At 37.3% G+C, this 16,209-nt stretch overlaps 1 protein-coding gene across 5 annotated transcripts in view; it reads left to right on the top strand.

Annotated features, from left to right (window-relative positions):
- Nucleotides 1-16,209, top strand: part of AAGAB (alpha and gamma adaptin binding protein) — an 86,768-nt gene that overhangs the window by 22,506 nt on the left and 48,053 nt on the right. For all 5 annotated transcript variants that reach the window (XM_073801162.1, XM_033851875.2, XM_033851872.2 and 2 more), the window contains exons 2-4: nucleotides 6,011-6,201; nucleotides 6,338-6,434; nucleotides 6,788-6,877. In XM_073801162.1, the coding sequence (XP_073657263.1) occupies nucleotides 6,011-6,201; nucleotides 6,338-6,434; nucleotides 6,788-6,877 (378 nt within the window). The remainder of the gene's footprint in view (nucleotides 1-6,010; nucleotides 6,202-6,337; nucleotides 6,435-6,787; nucleotides 6,878-16,209) is intronic.

Genomic DNA, 16,209 nt, shown 5'->3' with positions numbered 1-16,209 from the left:
ACTATTGTTTCCTTCATTTCTTTTTCATTTATTTCTGATCTGCTCTTTATGATTTCTTTCCTTCTGCTAACTTTGGGATTTTTTCCTTCTTTCTCTCATTGCTTTAGGTGTAAGGTTAGGTTGTTTATTTGAGGTGTTTCTTGTTTCTTGAAGTAGGATTGTATTGCTATAAACTTCCCTCTTAGAACTGATTTTGATGCATTCCATAAGTTTTGGGTCATCGCGTTTTCATTGTCATTTGTTTCTAGGTACTTTTTGATTTCCTCTTTGATTTCCTCAGTGATCTCTTGGTTATTTAGTAGTGTATTTTTTAGCCTGCATGTGTTTTTATTTTTTGCAGATTTTTTCCTGTAATTGATGTCCAGTCTCATAGTATTGTGGTCAGAAAAGATACTTCATACGATTTTAATTTTCTTAAATATACCAAGGCTTGATTTGTGATCTGAAGTGATCTATCTTGGAGAATGTTCCATGAGCACTTGAGAAGAAAGTGTATTCTTTTGTTTTTGGATGGAATGTCCTATAAATGTCAATTAAGTCCGTCTTGTTTAATGTGTCATTTAAAGCTTGTGTTTCCTTATTTATTTTCATTTTGGATGATCTGTCCATTGGTGAAAGTGGGTGTTAAAGTCCCCTACTGTGACTGTGTTACTGTTGATTTCCCCTTTTATGGCTGTTAGCCTTTGCCTTATCTATTGAGGTGCTCCTATGTTTGATGCATAAATATTTACAATTTTTATATCTTCTTCTTGGATTGATCCCTTGATCATTATGTAGTGTCCTTTAAAGTCTATTTTGTCTCATATGAGAATGCTACTCCAGCTTCCTTTTGATTTCCATTTGCATGGAATATCTTTTTCCATCCCTTCACTTTCAGTCTGTATGTGTCCCTAGGTCTGAAGTGGGTCTCTTGTAGAGAGCATATATATGGGTCTTGTTTTTGTATGCATTCAGCCAGTCTATGTCTTTCGGTTGGAGCATTTAATCCATTTACATTTAAAGTAATTATCGATATGTATGTTCATACTACCATTCTCTTAACTGTTTTGGGTTTGTTATTATAGGTCTTTTCCTTCTCTTGTGTTTCCTGCCTAGAGAAGTTCCTTTAGCATTTGTTGTAAAGCTGTTTTGGTGGTGCTGAATTCTGTTAGCTTTTGTTTGTCTGTAAAGGTTTTAATTTCTCCGTCGAATCTGAATAAGATTCTTGCTGGGTAGAGTCATCTTGGTTGTAGGTTTTTCCCTTTCATCGCTTTAAATATGTCCTGCCACTCCCTTGTGGCTTGCAGAGTTTCTACTGAAAGATGAACTGTTAACCTTATGGGGATTCCGTTTTATGTTAGTTGTTGTTTTCCCCTTGCTGCTTTTAATATTTTTTCTTTGTATTTAATTTTTTATAGTTTGATTAACATGTGTCTTGGCATGTTTCTCCTTGGATTTATCCTGTGTGGGACTCTGTGCTTCCTGGACTTGACTATTTCCTTTCCTATATTGGAAATTTTCAACTGTAAGCTCTTAAAATATTTTCTCAGTCCCTTTCTTTTTCTCTTCTTCTTCTGGGACCCCTGTAAATTGAATGTTGTTGCATTTAATGTTGTCCCAGAGGTCTCTAAAACTGTCCTCAATTCTTTTCATTCTTTTTTCTTTATTCTGTTCTGCAGTAGTTATTTCCACTATTTTATCTTCCAGGTCACTTATCCACCTTCTGCCTCAGTTATTCTGCTATTGATTCTTTCTAGAGCATTTTTAATTTCATTGATTGTGATGCTCATCATGTTTGTTTGCTCTTTATTCTTCTTGGACCTTGTTAAACATTTCTTGTGTTTTCTCCATTCTATTTCCAAGATTTTGGATCATCTTTACTATAATTACTCTGAATTCTTTTTCAGGTGGACTGCCTCTTCATTTGTTTGGTCTGGTGGCTTTTTACCTTGCTTCTTCGTCTGCTGCGTGCTTCGTTTTCTTCTCATTTTGCTTAACTTACTGTGTTTGGGGTCTCCTTTTTGCAGGCCACAGGTTCTTGGTTCCTGTTGTTTTTGGTGTCTACCCTCAGTGGCTAAGGTTGGTTCAGTGGGTTGTGTAGGCTTCCTGGCGGAGGGGACTAGTGCCTGTTTTCTGGTGGATGACATTCGATCTTGTCTTTCTGGTGGGCAGGACTGTGTCCAGTGGTATGTTTTGGGGTATCTGTGACCTTATTATGACTTTAGGCAGCCTCTCTGCTAATGAATGGGGTTGTGTTCCTGTCTTGCTAGTTGTTTGGCATAGGGTGTCCAGCACTGTAACTTGCTGGTCGTTGAGTGGAGCTGGGTCTTAGCATTGAGATGGAGATCTTTGGGAGAGCTTTTGCTATTTGATATTACATGGAGCCGGGAGGTCTCTGGTGGACCAATGTCCTAAACTTGGTTCTCCCACATCAGAGACACAGGCCTGACAGCCAGCCAGAGCACCAAGACCCTGTCACCCACACGGCTCAGATGAAAAGGGAGAAAAAAAGAAAGAAAGAAAAAAATAAGATAAAATAGTTTTTAAAAAAAATAAAAAATAATTATTAAAAATAAAAGAATTCAAAAGTAGTAAAAAAGAAAGAAAGAGAGAGCAACCAAACCAAAAAACAATCCACCAATGATAACAAGTGCTAAAAACTATATTTAAAAAAAAAAAAAGATAGAACCCTAGGACAAATGGTAAAAGTAAAGCTATACAGGCAAAATCACACAAAGAAGCATACACATACACACTCACAAAAAGAGAAAAAGGAGAAAAAAATATATATCCAGGTACGTGGGGAGTTTCTTGCCTTTCAGGAAGTCTGAGGTCTTCTGCCAGCCTTCAGTAGGTGCTCTGTAGGAGTTGTTCCCCATGTAGTTGTATTTCTGATGTATTTGTGGGGAGGAAGGTCATCTCCATGTGTTACTCCTCCACCATCTTGAATGTCTCCTCCAGACCAGTTCTTCTTAATAACCACATGATGAAAGTTTATCAATGGAAAAATGCACATGCACACATACACACTTTATATATGTCATTCCTAGCAGGTTTTAAAAAAGTTTTAGTATTTATTTATTTATTTTTGGCTGCATTGGGTCTCAGTGACGGCACACGGGATCCATTGCTCTGGTGCGTAGGCTTCTCTCTAGTTGTGGCACGTGGGTTGCAGAGGGCATGGGCTTACAGTTGCAGCTTGTGGGCTCAGTAGCTGTGGCATGCAGGCCTAGCTGCTCCCTGACATGTGGGACCCTAGTTCCCCGACTAGGCATTAAACCCGCATCCCCCACATTGGAAGGCGGACTCCGAACCTCTGGACCACCAGGGAAGTCCCTTCCTAGCAGTTTTGAGACTAAATAATTCCTGCATATCATTTTGTTGAGCAGAAACTATGGCAACGTTCCAAATATATAATCCTAGCTCTGGAATTTAAAATTTAACTTCTAGTTTTCTGTGTCTTACTAATTGTGAGTTTGAGGAATATTTAAACAAATTTTTTAATTATTGAAGTATAGTTGATTTATAATGTGTTAATTTCTGCTGTACAGCAATGTCATTCGGTTATATATACATTCCTTATCATATTCTTTCCCATTATGATTTATCACAGAATATTGAATATAGTTCCCTGTGCTATACAGTAGGTCCTTTTTGCTTATTCATCTTGTATAGCATAATAGTTTGCATCTGCTAACCCCAAACTCCCAATCCTTCCTTCCCCCACTCCCCTCCCCCTTGGCAACCACAAGTCTGTCCTCTGTCTGTGAGTCTGTTTTTGTTTCATAGGTTTATTCATTTGTGTTGTATTTTAGATTCCACATATAAGTGATATCATATGGTGTTCGTCTTTCACTTTCTGAGTTACTTCACTTAGTATGATAATCTCTAGTTGTATCCATGTTGCTGCAAATGGCATTATTTCATTTTTTAAAAATGGATGAATAGTATTCCATTGTGTATATGTACCACATCTTCTTTATCCATTCATCTGTCGATGGACATTTAGGTTGTTTCCATGTCTTGGCTATTGTGAATACTGCTGCTATGAATATAGGGATGCATGTATCTTTTCAAATTATAGTTTTGTCCAGATATATGCCTAGGAGTGCAATTGCTGGATTATATAGTAATTCTATTTTTAGTTTTCTGAGGAACCTCCATACTGTTTTCCACAGTGGCTGCACAAACTTACATTCCTACCAACAGTGTAAGAATGTTCCGTTTTCTCCACACCCTCTCAGTATTTGTAATTTGTGGACATTTTAATGGTGGCCTTTCTGACTGGTGTGAGGTGGTACTTCATTATAGTTTTGATTTGCATATTTCTTATAAATGGCGATGTTGAGCATCTTTTCATGTGCCTATTGGCCATCTGTATGTCTTCTTTGGAGAAATGTCTGTTTAGGTCTTCTGCCCATTTTATGATTGGGTTGTTTTTTTGTTGTTGAGTTGTATGAGCTGTTTGTGTATTTGGGAAATTAAGCCTTTGTCAGTCATGTGATTTGCAAATATTTTCTCCCAGTCTGCAGGTTTTTTGTTTTGCTTATGGTTTTCTTTGCTCTGCAAAAGCTTGTAAGTTTGATTAGGTCTATTTGTTTATTTTTGCTTTTATATCTATTCCCTTGGGAGACTGATCTAAGAAAATATTGGTACAATATGTCAGAGAATGTTTTGCCTATGTTCTCTTCCAGGAGTTTTATGGTGTCATGTCTTATATTTAAGTCTTTTAGCCATTTTGAGTTTATTTTTGTGTACGGTGTGAGGGTGTGTTTTAACTTCATTGATTTGCATGCAGCTGTCCAACTTTCCCAGTACTACTTGCTGAAGCGAATGTCTTTTCTCCATTGTATATTCTTTCCTTCTTTGTCAAAGATTAATTGATCGTAGTTGTGTGCGTTTATTTCTGTGCTCTCTATTCTGTTTCATTGATCCATGTCTGTTTTTGTGCCAGTACCATGCTGTTTTGATTACTGTACTTTTGTAGTGTTGTCTGAAGTCTAGGAGGGTTATGCCTCCTGCTGTGTTCTTTTTCGTGAGGAATATTTTATATGTTCATCTTAGTATGCATTAGAAAGGAGTTTGTGGCCATTTGGCTGTATATTCTTATTATAACCCAGTTAGTGGCCTGTCATTTTACTTCTCTAAGCTAATTTTCCACATCTGTGTGAAATGGAGGTTATGGTTATGGGTGTGAGAGATGGGAGTTCGGGTTAGAACAATTTCTGATGTCTCTTCAAGTTCTAAATATTGTATGACATTATGGAAGCAAAATGCTCCAGTGGTTCCATGACCACATCTATATTTGTCCATCATTGACTTGGTAATTTACTGTTAAGAATTTCACTAGTTATACCCATGTTGCACATGGATTTCTGAAAGATTTGGTTCTTTCCTAAATCATTTAATTTGCTTGGCTTTCTATATTAAAATTTGCCAGAGTGTCTTTGTCAACAAGAATTTGAGTTAGCTTTCAAAGAATCTGAAGAAGTCTGAATATATATAAATGGAATGGGGTCATTTATCAGTATGCATTCTTTTATTTCATTAGTTGAATTAATGTGTCAGCATTTGGCCCAGGGACTGTGTGTAACTGTTTTGTTACTGGTTTAGCTTTGCTGCTATCTTCCTTTTAGTTTGCAGTAAGTACAAAGTAGTTACAAATTCTTGACTATTCTCACAGTCTTCCAGCTTCCATAAAGTATGTAAGCAATACACGTAGCTGTTTTTCTTTCTCTTCTGCTTGCTCTTTACTGGGTGTTTGCTTAGATGACTGTTTTGTTCTCTACTACTATGTAATCTAGTCACAATAGTTTTTATGTTCTTAAAGAAAAAAGCCAATTAATTGAATTAAATTATGTCACCATTACTTTTATAATCAAATGATCAGAGAAGGAAATTATCCTAATAAATCAGAGGCCCTTTGAAATCCTTGCATAAAGAGAATTATTAATCTGGTATCTTACTGAGAAAATTGACCATTGTATATTGGTTTTGTACTTTCCATGGTAATATTGTGTCATTTATTTAGATATCCTTGGAACAGAAGATCTTATTGTGGAAGTGACTGCCAACGATGCCGTGAGGTTTTATCCCTGGACCATTGATAATAAATACTATTCAGCAGATATCAATCTATGTGTGGTGCCAAATAAATTTCTCGTCACTGCAGAGATTGCAGAGTCTGTTCAAGCATTTGTGGTTTACTTCGACAGCACGCAAGTAAGATTTTGTTTTCCATGGACCTTGAATAAGAAATTATTTTGTGCTTTGTTTTTCTTAACCTTGCATTTTCTGTGAGTTCTCTTAATGTCTCTTTTTCTGTTTTTGTTTCTATGTTTCTTTCTCCTCCCTCTAGAAATCTGGTCTTGATAGTGTTTCCTCCTGGCTTCCACTGGCAGAAGCATGGTTACCTGAGGTGATGATCTTGGTTTGCGATAGAGTGTCTGAAAATGGTAAGGCACTCCAGTGGGATTGTAGGTGGTACATACGTTGTTCCACTTGCCATTCCTTGGTAGACAATACATTGGTTTCCTTAACTTAGAACAGTATGTCTTGTGTGATTTTATTACCTTCCAAAAATATCTTCAGCTATTTCTCTTTGGAATCTTGCAATATGTACATTTTATTTTTTTAGAACAGACACTTGGGGTTTGAGAAATCATTTTCCTTATATTAATTTATTTAGTATGCCTTTAGAATAACATTGACATTAAAGGTAACACTTTGAGATTGTGGAGAGTATTGCAGCAATATTCATGTTTTATTTTATTTTTGCTTATAAAGAATCTTTTGCATGTTATTTTAGGTGTAAACCGACAGAAGGCTCAAGAGTGGTGTATCAAACATGGCTTTGAATTAGTAGAACTTAGTCCAGAAGAGTTGCCTGAGGAGGATGGTAAGTATTTATGTGTCAGGAGAAAGCATGGCATTTGGATTCAGATATGAGCGATTATTTTAGTTCAGGGAAGAAGAATCAAAGTGATATTCAAAACACATTTTTCACTAGCTCTTTGAAAAGATTTGTGCAGAATCCATTGATGCGGTCTGGTAATTGCATAATCCATTTATTTGGTTTTACCACCCATTTTAGGACTTTGGAAATGTTTGTTTTTCTTATGGGTAAAGGTAGAGATTTCTACCTTAAATCTTAGTCATTTTCCCAGTCTCTTATCCTTTCTCTGCTGCCAAAAAAAGGAGGGTTTGATCTATATTCATAAATAGTTAAAGTTTATGTTTCTTATTTTGAATTCCTAGTAACCTGAGGTTGAATTCCCAGGAACCCTAGGGGACACGTCAATACTATTTGTATGTCTTTTGGATATTTGAACCCACAAATAGACCCAGAATGCACACCCCCGGGGTAACTCTGCACTTACCTGTCTTCTACTATACTTTGGACCTTCTATTTATTCTGCCTCTTTTTCCCCCTTCCCCCATTCCTCTTCTCATCTTTTCTTCCAAGTACAGCTATGCTAGCTGCTGTGGAATCTACCAAGATAAGATGGGTTTTGGCCCACCAAAACCTTATAATCTGGTATAAGAGATGAAACAGGTATACAAACAATTGAATTACCAAGTGGAACATCATAAGTATTATAAAAATATGTATATTGGTGCTATGGTGTTTCAGAGACGGAAGAGGTTATTTATCTTCAGAAGTTCAGAGAACACATTGGTATGTGAAATCTCACATGTCAACAGCTCCATGGGGAGGAAATGGAGAAGGTACTGGACTTAGAGTTAGAGGACTGGTAGCAAGATGCCAGTTGTTGTAAAAGACGTTCTAAGTAGGGCAGCCAACATGAATTAAAGTGCATAGAGAGGCTAAAAGTAATTATTACGTGAAACCTGTATTTTTTAAAAAAAGAAATTAAGAAACACTTTTTTATATCCTGGCTTATTTAGAAGTTTTGCAAATGTTGTTACCTTAAGGAATAAAGCCCTGCCTGAGAAGAAGAGGACAAAAATGAAAGAAAAAGCCTGATTTTTCTTGCTGTACATTTTTAAGAATATTGAAAATTAATAAGTATAGTTTCTCTTCCATGTTTTTCTAGGACTCCTTAAACTTGTGCCTGTTTCATGTATGTGAGCATGTGTGTGATTGCTTACTTCTGGCATTAGAATGTTCTCTTCTTCCCATTGTCCTTGAGGGTCAACATTTGAGTCATTTATTTTATCTGTTTTTATTTTGGAATCTCTGCTCCTTTATACCACTGTGCTTCTCCTTGCCCCCGTCTGAGGAGTGTTCTTGTATTAATTCAGCTTAATCTTTTATTTTATTCAATCTTGTTCCTTTATTATGATTTTGTGTCTTGTATTTAAGACTCTTTTTTCTTTTCTGGCCATGCTGCACAGCTTGTGGGATCTTAGTTTCCCGACAAGGGATCAAACTGGGGCCCATGGCAGTGAGATTGTGGAGTCCTTACCACTGGAGTGCCATGGAATTCCCTAATTCAGCTTAACCTTAAAATAGATTTCAACATATCATCTTTATGTAAGTTAACTAAAACCTTCCTAGAATGTTGTAATGCAAACTGTTCCCAAGCCATATACCCTCATCCTTTATTGGCATGTGTTATTCAAACATCAGTATGAGACTTTATGCTTCTTTGTATTAAATTCAACTTATTGATTCTGGCTCTTTATTTCAGATCATATTTTTGGTTCCTGGTTATATCATCTGAAGTATTAGTTATTCTTTCAAGAATTGAATCATTCATAGTTAAGATAAACATAGCTTTTATTTCTTCATTTAAACACTGATGGTGATAAACTCATCTTTGTAGAGTATTTTCAGTTTTACCCTTCCCATATTTCTGTTAGGTTGGTAAGGTGGTATTCTTTAAATGAGTCATCAGTTCATGAGTTACTGTGTCTTTCAGGCACCATGTTAGTTTAGGTAGTGAGAATAAGTAGTGAGTGAGAACTCAGTGAGATATGACTCCTGCCTTCAAAGAGTTTTTAGTCTAGAGGGGAAGGTTACACCAGTAAATTATTAGTTCCAGTGCATCTTTTCTATGGGAGAGGTGTACATAGTGGTGTCATCCCTACTTTTCTTTGAGAATAGCATGAGTGATTTGCCCTTAATCGAATAGCTAATAAGTTGTAGAGCCTGGGTTCACATTCAGATCTTCTGACTTCTAATTCTGTGCTCTTCCTTTTAAACCACCCAGGACTGGGCCAGGCCACTAGAGACAGGTTCTATATGGACTGTGCTCCGTAAACTCTTAGGAGACTTTTCTCTTTAAACCACATGAAAACTATTTCTGCTGTTATTTTCCATATGCAGTCTTACAATACTCATTAGCTGAAGGATTTCCATTTCCTTTGCACACACTCATATCTATTGGTACATTGTAGCTAAGAATACCACCTTATTATTGGTGTACTAACTGGGATTACTGCCCTGTCATTTTGAGTAGTATCAATTAAAGTCCAGAAGCAAAATAGTACCCATACTAAACTAATTAAGTTGTGTAATTGATGGAAACTAACATTTTCAGGGGAATATGAGTGGATTCCATTCATGAGGTAATGGGGTTGACTTTATTGTATAAACCTTTTATACTGTGTATTTATTTAATTGTTTTAGTTCCTAGAATATTCTTTTTTCAAATTGAAGTATAGTTGATTTACAATGTTGTATTAATTTCTGCTGTACAGCAAAGTGATTCAGTTATACATGTATATGTACGTTCTTTTTTATATTCTTTTCCATTATGGAAAATATCTCAGGATATTGAATATAGTTCCCTGTGCTATACAGTAGCACCTTGTTGTTTGTTCATTCTATAGTAATGGTTTGCATCTACTAACCCCAAACTCCCAGTCCATCCCTCCCCTACCCCGATGCCCCTTTGTCAACCACAAGTCTGTTCTCTATCAGTTTCTGTTTTGTAAATAGGTTCATTTGTGCCATATTTTATTTTTAAAATTTTTTTATTTTTATAAATTTTTTTTTTTTTTTGGCTGTGTTGGGCTTTCGCTAGCTGTGGCGAGTGGGGGCTACTCTTCATTGCGGTGCATGGGCTTCTCATTGTGGTGGCTTCTCTTGTTGCGGAGTATAGGCTCTAGGCGTGTGGGCTTCAGTAGTTGTGGAGCGTGGGCTTCAGTAGTTATGGCTTGTGGGCTCTAGAGCACAGGCTCAGTAGTTGTGGTGCATGGGCTTAGTTGCTCTGTGGCATGTGGGATCTTCCCAGACCAGGGCTCGAACCCATGTCCCATGCATTGGCAGGCAGATTCTTAACCATTGCACCACCAGGGAAATCTCTGCCATATTTTAGATTCCACATGTAAATGATATCATAAAGTATTTGTCTTTCTCTTTCTGATTTACTTCATTTAGTATGATAATCTCTAGTTGCATCCATGTTGCTGCAAATGGCATTATTTAGTTCTTTTTTATGTCTGAGTGGTATTCCATTGTATATATGTACCACATCCTCTTTATCCATTCATCTGTTGATGGACATGTAGGTTGTTTCCATGTTTTGGCTATTGTGAACAGTGCTGCTGTGAACATAGGGGTGCATGTATCTTTTTGAATTATAGTTTTGTCCAGGTATATTCCCAGGAGTGGGATTGCTGGATCATGTAGTAATTCTATTTTTAGTTTTCTGAAGGACCTGCATACTGTTTTCCATAGTAGCTGTACCAACTTACATTCCCACCAGCAGTGTAGGAGGGTTCCCTTTTCTCCACATCCTCTCCAGCATTTGTCATTTGTAGACTTTTTAATGATGGCCATTCTGACTGGTGTAAGGTGATACCTCATTGTAGTTTTGATTTGCATTTCTCTAATAATTGGTGATGTTGAGCATCTTTTCATGTGCCTACTGGCCATCTGTATGTCTTCTTTGGAGAAATGTCTCTTTAGGTCTTCTGCTCATTTTCGATTGGGTTGTTTGTTTTTTTGTTGTTGAGTTGTACGAACTGTTTATATATTTTGAAGATTAAGCCCTTGTCTCTTGCATCATTTGCAAATATTTTCTCCCATTCTGTAGGTTGTCTTTTCATTTTTTTTATGGTTTCCTTTGCTGTGCAAAAGCTTGTAAGTTTGATTAATTTTGTTTTTATTTCTATTGCTTTGGGAGACTGACTTAAGAAAACATTGGTACAATTTATGTCAGAGAATGTTTTGCCTATGTTCTCTTCTAGGAGTTTTATGGTGTCATGTCTTACATTTAAGTCTTTAAGCCATTTTGAGTTTATTTTTGTGTATGGTGTGAGGGTGTGTTTTAACTTCATTGATTTGCATGCAGCTGTCCAACTCTCCCAGTACTACTTGCTGAAGCAAATGTCTTTTCTCCATTGTATATTCTTGCCTTCTTTATCAAAGATTAATTGACTGTAGTTGTGTGGGTTTATTTCTGTGCTCTCTGCTCTGTTTCATTGATCCGTATGCCTATTTTTGTACCAATACCACACTGTTTTGATTACTGTAGCTTTTTAGTATTTTCTGAAGTCTGGGAGAGTTATGCCTCCTGCTTTGTTGTTTTTCCTCAGGATTGCTGTAGCAATTCTGGGTCTTTTATGGTTCCGTAATAAGATTTTGGATTATTTGTTCTAGTTCTGTGGAAAATGTCATGGATAATTTGATAGGGATCACATTAAATCTGTAAATTGCTTTGGGTAGTATTGCCATGTTAACAATATTAATTTATCCAAGAGCATGGGATATCTTTCCATCACTTTGAATCCTCTTTTATTTCCTTTATTAATGTTTTATAGTTCTCAGCATATAAGTCTTTCACCTCCTTGATAAGATTTATTCCTAGGTATTCCTTTTTTTTTCTTTGGGTGCAATTTTTTTTTTTTTTTTTTTTTTTTTTTTGCGGTATGCGGACCTCTCACTGTTGTGGCCTCTCCCGTTGCAGAGCACAGGCTCCAGACATGCAGGCTCAGCGGCCATGGCTCACGGGCCTAGCCGCTCCGCGGCATGTGGGATCTTCCCGGACCAGGGCACAAATCCGTGTCCCCTGCATCGCAGGCAGACTCTCAACCAGTGCACCACCAGGGAAGCCCTTAAAAGGAATTTGTTTTTTACAATCCTGTTCTGATATTTCATTGTTAGTGTAAAGGAATGCAACTGATTTCTGAATGTTAATCTTGTATCCTGCTACTTTGCTGAATTCATTTATTATATCTAGTAGTTTTTGTGTGGCGTTCTTAGGGCTTGCTATATATAGTTTCATGTCATCTGCATACAGTGACAATTTTACCTCTTCCCTTCCAATTTGGATACATTTTCTTTTTTGTATCTGATTGCTGTGGCCAGGACTTCCAATATTATGTTGAATAGAAGTGAGGAGACTGAGCATTCTTGTTCCAGATTTTAGAGAGAAGGATTTCAGCTTTTCATCATTGAGTATATTGGCTGTGGGTTTGTCATAAGTAACTTTTATTGTGTTGAGATATGTTCCCTCTATACCCACTTTGGTAAGAGTTTTTATCATTAATGGACGTTGATTTTGTCAGGTGTTTTTTTCTGCATCTATTGAGATGATCATGTGGTTTTTGTCTCTTCTTTTGTTGATGTGGTGTATCACATTGATTGATTTGCATATGTTGAACCATCCTTATGAATTTAGGATGAATCCCACTTGGTCATGGTGTATGATCTTTTGTATATTTTGTTGGATTCAGTTTGCTAATACTTTGTTGAGAATTTTTGCTTCTATATTCCTCAAAGATACTGGCCTGTAATTTTCTTTGTTGGTGGTATCTTTGTTTGGTTTTGGTATCAGGGTGATAGTGACTTCACAGAACGTCTTCGGGAGTGTTCCCTCCTCTTCAGTGTTTTGGAAGAATTTGAGGATTGGTAAAAGTTCTTTGTATGTTTGGTAGAATTCACCTGTGAAGCCATCTGGTCCTGGATTTTTGTTTGTAGGGAGTTTTTTTTTTTTTTCTTTTAATTACAGATTCAATTTCACTTCTAATGATAGGTCGTTTTAAATTATCTGTTATATTCTTGATTAAATTTTGATGGGCTGTATGTTTCTAGAAACTTGTTCATTTCTTCTAGGTTGTTGAATTTGTTGACATATAAATGTTCATAGTATTCTCTTATGGTTGTTTTGTATTTTTGCGGTCTTGGTTGATATTTCTCCTTTTTCATTTCTTATTTTGTTTATCTGGGTTCTCTCTCTTTTCTTTGTGGTGAATCTGGCTCTGTTGTTTTGTGCCCTAGTATATCATCAGTCCTAGAGAATATTACATGTGCACTTGAAAAGAATGTGTATTCTGGGTTTTTTGAATATGATGTCCTGAAAATATCAATTAAGTCTAACTGTTCTATTGTATAATTTAGGATATCTGTTGCCTTATTGATTTTCTTTCTAGAAGATCTGTCCATTGATGTGAGTGGGGTGTTAAAGTTGCCTACTATTATTGTATTCCCGTCAATTTTTCCTTTTATGTCTGTTAGTATTTGTTTTATGTATTTGGGTTTTCCTATATTAGGTACATATATGTTGATGAGTGTAAAATCCTCTCCTTTTATTGATCCTTTTGTCATTATATAGTGTCTTTATCTTTCTTTATGGCCTTTGTTTTAAAGTCTATTTTGTCTGACGTGAGTATCGCGACCCTCACTTTCTTGTCATTTCCGTTTGCATGATATGTCTTTTTTCCGTACCCTCACTTTCAATCTGTGTGTGTCATTTGCCCTAAAGTGGGTGCCTTGTAGGCAGCGTATCGTACTTACTTGTTTTTTTATCCAGTCTGCCATTCTGTCTTTTGATTGGAGCATTTAGTCCATTGACATTTAAGGTAATTATTGATAAATCTGTATTTATTGCCATTTTAAACCTTGTTTTCCAGTTGATGCTGTGTTTCTTCTTTGTCCCTTTCTTTTTCTTTTTCATTTTGTGGTTTGATGATTTTATTTTATGCTTGTGTTCTCTTCTTTTTGATTTTGGTGAATCTATTGTATGTTTTTGATTTATGGTTACCCTGTTTTTCAAGTATGTTAACTCCTTATTATATCTGCTTGCTTTAGACTGACAGTCATATAGGCTCAAATGCATTCTAAAAAAAAGAATCTACATTTTCTTACTCTCCTCTCCCACATTTTATGATTTTGATGTCCTCTTTTACATCTTTATGTTTATCCTTTTGCTCTTCCTTGCGTTTATCATCTCTTTCACAAATTGATTTAAAAAATATTTTTTCCATCTGTATACTGGCTTATTTAAGTGATTTACTTTCCAGTTGTGATTTCCTCTTTCCTATATCTTCTTGCTTCTTTTCAAATTAGAGGAGACCTCTGAATATTTCTTTTAGGTTAGGTTTAGTATTGCTGTATTATTTTAGTTTTTGCTCCTCTGAGAAATTCTTTATCTCTCCTATTCTAAATGATAATTTTGCTGGGTAGAGCATTGTAGATTGCAGATTTTTCCCTTTCAAGATTTTAAATATGTTTTTCTGCTCCCTTCTGGCCTGTGGTGTTTCTGTAGAGAAATCAGCTGATAGCCTTATGGGTGTTCCCTTGTAATTAACTCTTTGTTTTTCTCTTGCTGCCTTTAGAATCCTCTCTTTGTGTTTAACTTTTGCCATTTTGATTGTAATATGTCTTGGTGTAGGTCTGTTAGGGTTCATTTTGTTCCTGACCTTCTGTGCTTTCTGTATCTGGATAACTGTTTCCTTTTTTAGGTTTGGGAACTTTTCAGGCATAATTTCTTCAAATACCTTTTCGATCTCCGTTTCTCTTTCTTCTCCTTCTGGAATCCCTGTTATGCATAGAGTGGCATGCTTTATATTATCCCGTGGGTCTTTTTATATTGTTTTCTTTTTTTTTCATTTGGCTTTCTGTCTCCTGTTCTGATTGGGTGATTTTCATTATTTTATCTTCCAGATCACTTATTCGTTCTCCTGTATTATTCATTCTGCTAGTCATTGCTTTTAGCTCAGCTTTAATCTCGGGAAATGAATTTTCTGATTTTTCTTGGCTCCTCTTTATCGTTTCTAGTTTCTTTTTACAGTAATCTGCATTTCTTTCGGTAGCCTTTCTTAATTCCTTTGGTATTTTCATTACCTCCTTTTTGGACTCGGTGTCCGTTACACTGAAGAGATCTGTTTCATTGTTCTTTTAGGGGGATTCTCTTGGTCTTTTAACTGGGAGTGGTTTCTCTGCTTCTTCATTTTATGTATATTTCTCTTACTCTGTGAGTTTAGGAAAAACAGTTATCTACTGTGATCTTGGAAGGCTGTTTATATGCAGGAGCATCCCTGTGTAGCTTGTGTGGGTTTAATGTATTTGGTGCAAGGGCTGCTTTTTATATGGATGCCTTCTGCATCTTTCCTCAGCATGTGCTGGCTGTTATCCCCTTGATAGGGGGTGTGCAGATGCTGCAGCTCTTGTGCGCTCCCTATCAAGGGGATAAGAGCCTGCAGTGGCAGCACTGGCTGGTGCCCACTCCCAGGGCCCACGGCAGCGGCTCATGTGTGCTTCTGGATCCCACAATGGTGGGGGCAGCAACTGGCGCCTGCTCCTGGATCTCTCAGTGCCTGCGGCAGCTCATGCCTGCCCTGAGAGCTCGTGTAGGCTGTGTCCTGTCACGTGATACCATGCGCATGGGGAAGGAGGCTCCTAAAGCGGTCCTCCTCTCTCCTTGCATGCCCCCCAACAGTGGCACCTTACCTCTGTGGCGGGGACCAGGCTTCTTCCATGTACACCCTTGGTTGTGGCCATTACCACACTCCAGCTCCTTCAGGCTATCTCCGTGCAGCCAACCCCAGTCCTCTCCCTGGGTCTGACCTCCAAAGCTCCAGCACCCAGCCCCCACCTGCACCAACGGATGCATGTCTCAGGCTGGGGAGTGCAGGACAGCCATACTGACTGTCTGTGTAGGTCTTCCTCCATTTTGCCTTCTGCAGCTAGTTGCTGCACTTTCCTCCAAGGCGCCGAAGCTCCCCCTCTATCCTGACTGATCTCCCTGCCAGTGAGGGGACTTCCTAGGGTGTGGGAACCTTTTCTCTTTCATAGCTCCCTCCCAGGGGTGCAGGTCCTGTCCTGATTCCTTTCTCTCTCTCTCTTTTTTTTCTTTTTCTTTTGTCCTACGCGGTAACATGGAGATTTTCTTGCCCTTTCAGAAGTCTGAGGTCTTCTGCCAGTGTTCAGTAGATGTTCTGTGAGAGTCGTTCCACCTGTAGATATATATATTTTTTTAACTACTTTTTTTTTTTTTTTTGCGGTATGCGGGCCTCTCACTGTTGTGGCCTCTCCTG

This window comes from Tursiops truncatus, chromosome 2, assembly GCF_011762595.2.
Source record: "Tursiops truncatus isolate mTurTru1 chromosome 2, mTurTru1.mat.Y, whole genome shotgun sequence".
NCBI lineage: Eukaryota > Metazoa > Chordata > Mammalia > Artiodactyla > Delphinidae > Tursiops > Tursiops truncatus.
This window is presented reverse-complemented; position numbering and strand designations above follow the sequence as displayed.